Below are 5,000 nucleotides of genomic sequence, written 5' to 3' on the forward strand. Positions count from 1 at the left end.
TTCTGATATTAAAGAATGAACCTTGACATTGGCGACCTTGCCAGGATCAGTCAGTCACTCGACAGTTAAGCCTGAACTCAGCATGCAGAATTACTTGGATGAGGCCAGGAGTTCAGCATATGAGGCATGCAGGTGCTTCATTACATTGAGCGGCAGATCATGTGGGAGACGGAGGAACGAACTTTCCAGGAATGGGAGAAACAGCAGCAAGAGGCTCATAAGCACGTACAGTGTCAGCTGAAGCATCAGCAGGTTGAATAAGAGTGCACCAAGCAATGGCTGTTGGAAGCAACTCTGCAGCAAGAGGAGCACACACAGAGGGCACTGCAGAAGGATGTCAGTCCTCTCTCTTGGATGTGTGTGACTGTCACGGGTGGATCCGCTTTGGTCCTGGGGTTGAGAGCTGCACATTTCACAAACTCCCGGGAGAAGGACGCCGGTTGGAGAAGCCGCCGGCGTCAGAGGAGCCATCGGTAGGTACATACATACAGGAGCAGTCGTCGGCAGAAATATGTGCACCAGAGGAACCCCACCAGAGACATGTGCACCAGAGGAGCTTTCGGTGGAATCACTAGCAGAGGCGTGTGCACCAGAGAATCCGCCGGCAGAAGTTCGTGCACCAGAGGAGCTCCAGCAGAAGTGTATGCATCAGCTCTACTGGCGGCTCGCCAGTAGAGCTGATTGCACTGGAGGAGCCGCCGGCAGAAATGCGTGTACTGGAAGACGGCAGCAGTGCGTGCAGAGGAGGAGCCATCGTTGAACCCATGTGCAGTGAAGAAGCCATCGGCAGAAGTACATGCAGCGGAGGAGCTGTCAGCAGTGGTGCATAAACCAGAGGGGCTGTTAGCAGAGGAGCGATCAACAGTGATGATCATGTCGGGGAAAAGTGATGACCTGGCTGAGAGACTGCAAGGCGTGGGACATCCCCCCAAGAAGTGGTGGGGGTAAGTCACCCACTCAAGAAGCTGATGGGCATAGGTTGTCCACCCAAGGAACCACTGAGTGTGGGGCATCCTCCTTTGGAACTGCTAGGAGTCAAGCACCTGTCGGAGGACCCACCAACTAGAAATAGGTCACCTGAGGAGCCACCAGTATAAAAGTTCCTGCTGGTGCAACTGCCAAGGATGTGACCTCTTCCACATCATGTCCTGCTCTACTGTTTTGTCCTGCGCCTATTGAATATGTTTTAGCCTCCAATGAGTGCATATTTTGTTCTGATGTGTTTCTATTCGACCTAGCTGTTCTGATCTTAAACAACAAACCTTATATATATATATTTATAAATATTAATATACATATGTATATATATACATAAATTGATATACATATACATACATATACATATATATTACATGCACACACACACATATATAAATATATATATATGTATATATATATATATATATATATATATATATATATATATATATATATATATATATATATATATCACTCTCTTTCTTTCCCACTCCCTCTCTCTCTCTCTTGCCCCTTCCCCTAATGACTGTGGCTTCCAATTGGTAATTATGTCTAAACGGCTGACTGTTAATTGGTCAATTCAAATTGGTCCTACCATATTAGGGCATTCCATCTAACTATGCTTATGTTGTTTACTGTTGGTTACGAGGTGGATAAGATATTGTAATGTTTTCTCTGAGTATGGTAGATTTACGATCTAGTAGGGACATCGTAACTTACGAGAGCGTAACCCACTGTGAGGTCTTAAACTACGAGAGTTTTGAGTATCCGGATCCAGATAACAAACTCAGTGCCATGTATACTCTCAAATAAATGACTAGATTAATATATATATATATATATATATATATATATATATATATCAGTATATATGTATTTATGTGCACACACACACATATATATGCATATATATGTATATATATATATATATACATATATACACACACATGCGTATATATGTGTATATATATTTATACTGTATATGTGTACATGTGCATATATATAATATATATATATATATATATATATATATATATATATATATATATATATATATATATAACACATATGTACACAACTGTATATTTATATATATATATATAAATGTGTATATATACATATGTATTCATATATATATGTATATATATATATGCACATATATAGTTATACATGTGCAGTACAGTATGTTTCCAGGAATGTCTGTTGGATGCTGCGTCCGCCCAGGGATCGAGATTGATGTGTGCTGCCTTAAGGTTCCGTTTGCTCGTTTCCTTAAACCTCAGATGAGGGTAGCCAGCTGAACGAATCCCACACTCATTCCTTACTTGCCTTAGAGAGTTGGTCAATATCATGCTGAATGCCATCATCGGCATGGTTGACGAGAGCAGCAGCATCCGCAAAAAGGTATCTCCATTAAGAGGACTCGAGTGACTTGTTTTGGCCTGCAGCCATGCGAAGTTGAAAGGTTTACCAAGCTGATGACGATGGAATGTTGGTGTTGGAGTCTGTGGTATGATAGCATCTTGCGTTGAGCTCAGGTTAGAGGCGTTTCCTTCTGGCTATAACAAGATCCAACTGGAGCCACTGACGAGAGCTAGGATGCATCCAAGGCACTCTACGTTGAAATTTGTTTTGAAGTAGGTATTGGTTATACAAAGATTCCTACTACAATACATTTAATGGAGTCTCTGTCCTTTTCCGCTTATCTTTCCCGACTCCATGACGACAAATGCAAAGAGGTCAGTTGTGGTCTGTGCCAATGCGAGCCTCGAAGTCGCCAGGCAAATAAGGATACTCTAGGCTTGGAATTCGACCGATGAGCATGTGTAGCTTACTGTAAAATGAGCTGGAATTGAATGTATATGTATTGGCATATGTATATGTATCGACATTAAATGTATATACATATATGTATATACTGATATGTGTACACATATATGCATATATATATATATATATATATATATATATATATATATATATATATATATATATATATATATATATATATATACGCATATTTTTGACAGGATATTGACATCACCCACCATTTACCTTCAACACAACAGAGACACCCTTTGTCACAACTTGTCTTCTTGGCATTTTGAACTTTGCAATCGGCAACTTTAACGCACATGCCTCCCTTACTGTCGCACTTGGTCGACTGCTTGCAGCTGACGTTATCGGTATTATCTTAAGATTGATCTCCTTTGCCATCCAGTCACATCACAAAAACAAACCTCATACCACGCCACACGCTCAACAGAATAAGGGAAAAGGAAAATCGAAATAAGTCATAAGATTACTCGTCCATTCGACCCATCACTCTCCTTCGACATTACCACAACCCCTCCTCTTAGCACCTTCAAATGATAACATCAAACATCACTCACCTTCAACACAACATAGGCACCCTTTGCCGCAACCTGTCCTCTTGGCGCCATCAATTTTGCAATCGGCAGCTTTGACGCATGAGCCACCTTTCTTGCCGCACTCGCTCGCCTGCTTGCAGTTGACGCTGACGGGAGCTTCTAGAGAAGATAGGGCCCATCAGCCACCCTGTCACACCCAGAGGCCGGATACTCAAAACAGGAGCGTGACGCCACAACACCTCGTAACTCAAAGATGATCCCGAGCACTCGTACCGGTGTGAACCCAGAAATAAGTCATGCTAGTTCCGATTTGTGTGAGCAAGACATGTTTAGATAATGTTTTATTGGCCGTTAGACGTCATATCAATTAATTTAGCATCGGTGTGTCATAAATACCTCCATTCTCTCCAGTCACTTGATAAAAAGAAGATAATAATAGGACAGTGTACAATGCGCTCATCGTTTACCCTATGGAGTTAACGACACTACATATTGAACACACAGAACTTTGAAAAATGAGAGGAGGAAAAGTGAATTTTTGATTCATATGAAGTAAATCTTTGTTAAGATATCACAGATTTACCATACGCGAGATTTCTTGTGGTATTTTTAAGGTGTCTTTTCATAGACAAAGGAAATATTTTTATATACTTAAATTTATATATGAGAACGATAGAGAGGGAGAGAGAAAGCTTACATATGAGGCCCTGTGCGCCAAACAATCGTAACCCGAAATTCGTAGTTTTGAGTAAATCGCGATCAAAGTTAAACACTGATAACGCACATAGAATTGGTACGAATATGTAAGTATTATACATGAAATGAAAGGTCTTGGGTAGTTTTTTTTTTAGTTAAATAGGTTTTGAAAGTAAATAAGAATATATCCGGTTAATTAATATAGGGTTAATTATACCCCAATCAGTATGAGTAAATAAAATAAGTTTTAAAAATACATCTAAGTTATTATTTTAAGAGTACTTGTTTTAAATAGAAATATGTGAAAGTTTCATGATGATAGGTGTAAAAGTAAATTTTATATAAATATTTAGCGAAAAATTAAATATTTTTTTCTATATAAATATAGAGTTTCTGAACTAGAGTGGCGCGAGCGAGAGCGTTAGCGTGGCTGTGATTGGCTGTGGCGCGGCGTGGGTGTGACGTCACCACCGTATGCGCCGCTGATTGGGTTACACACGTCAGGCAGGAACAGCTGGCCTAGGGACGTTACTATTCTTTGGCTGTGAATCGCGCGAAGTATCTCGTTACTTTTTCGCGCGCTTTTTCTCTCGACTTCCCATCGCGTTTTAGATACATAGAAGGTCGGATTTTCCTTGGCCGATTTCACCATAAGATTTTTACACCCCTCTACTCCATGATGCTGCCTTTATCGCACGGGGCCTCATATGCAGATTTGATTATCAAGGTAATAATAACTGTACGATGTACATTAACACACAACCATTTTCTCTCTCTCAATATATTCATATATGTTTATATATCTATATGAATATATACATACATACAAACACACACACACACACACACACACACACACACACATATATATATATATATATATATATATATATATATATATATATATATATATACATACATACATGTGTGTGTGTGTCACAACTGCGAGATTAG

The 5,000-nt window shown here is 39.9% G+C and overlaps 1 protein-coding gene across 1 annotated transcript in view; it reads right to left on the reverse strand.

Moving 5' to 3' along the window:
* LOC122265983 (uncharacterized) overlaps positions 1 to 5,000 on the reverse strand; it is a 71,635-nt gene that overhangs the window by 42,951 nt on the left and 23,684 nt on the right. The window contains exon 10 of the mRNA XM_086555407.1: positions 3,372 to 3,509. Within this exon, the coding sequence (XP_086411533.1) occupies positions 3,372 to 3,509 (138 nt within the window). The remainder of the gene's footprint in view (positions 1 to 3,371; positions 3,510 to 5,000) is intronic.

Source organism: Penaeus japonicus, unplaced genomic scaffold, assembly GCF_977035675.1.
Source record: "Penaeus japonicus unplaced genomic scaffold, GWHDUDI00000001_assembly GWHDUDI00000031, whole genome shotgun sequence".
Classification (NCBI taxonomy): Eukaryota; Metazoa; Arthropoda; class Malacostraca; order Decapoda; family Penaeidae; genus Penaeus; species Penaeus japonicus.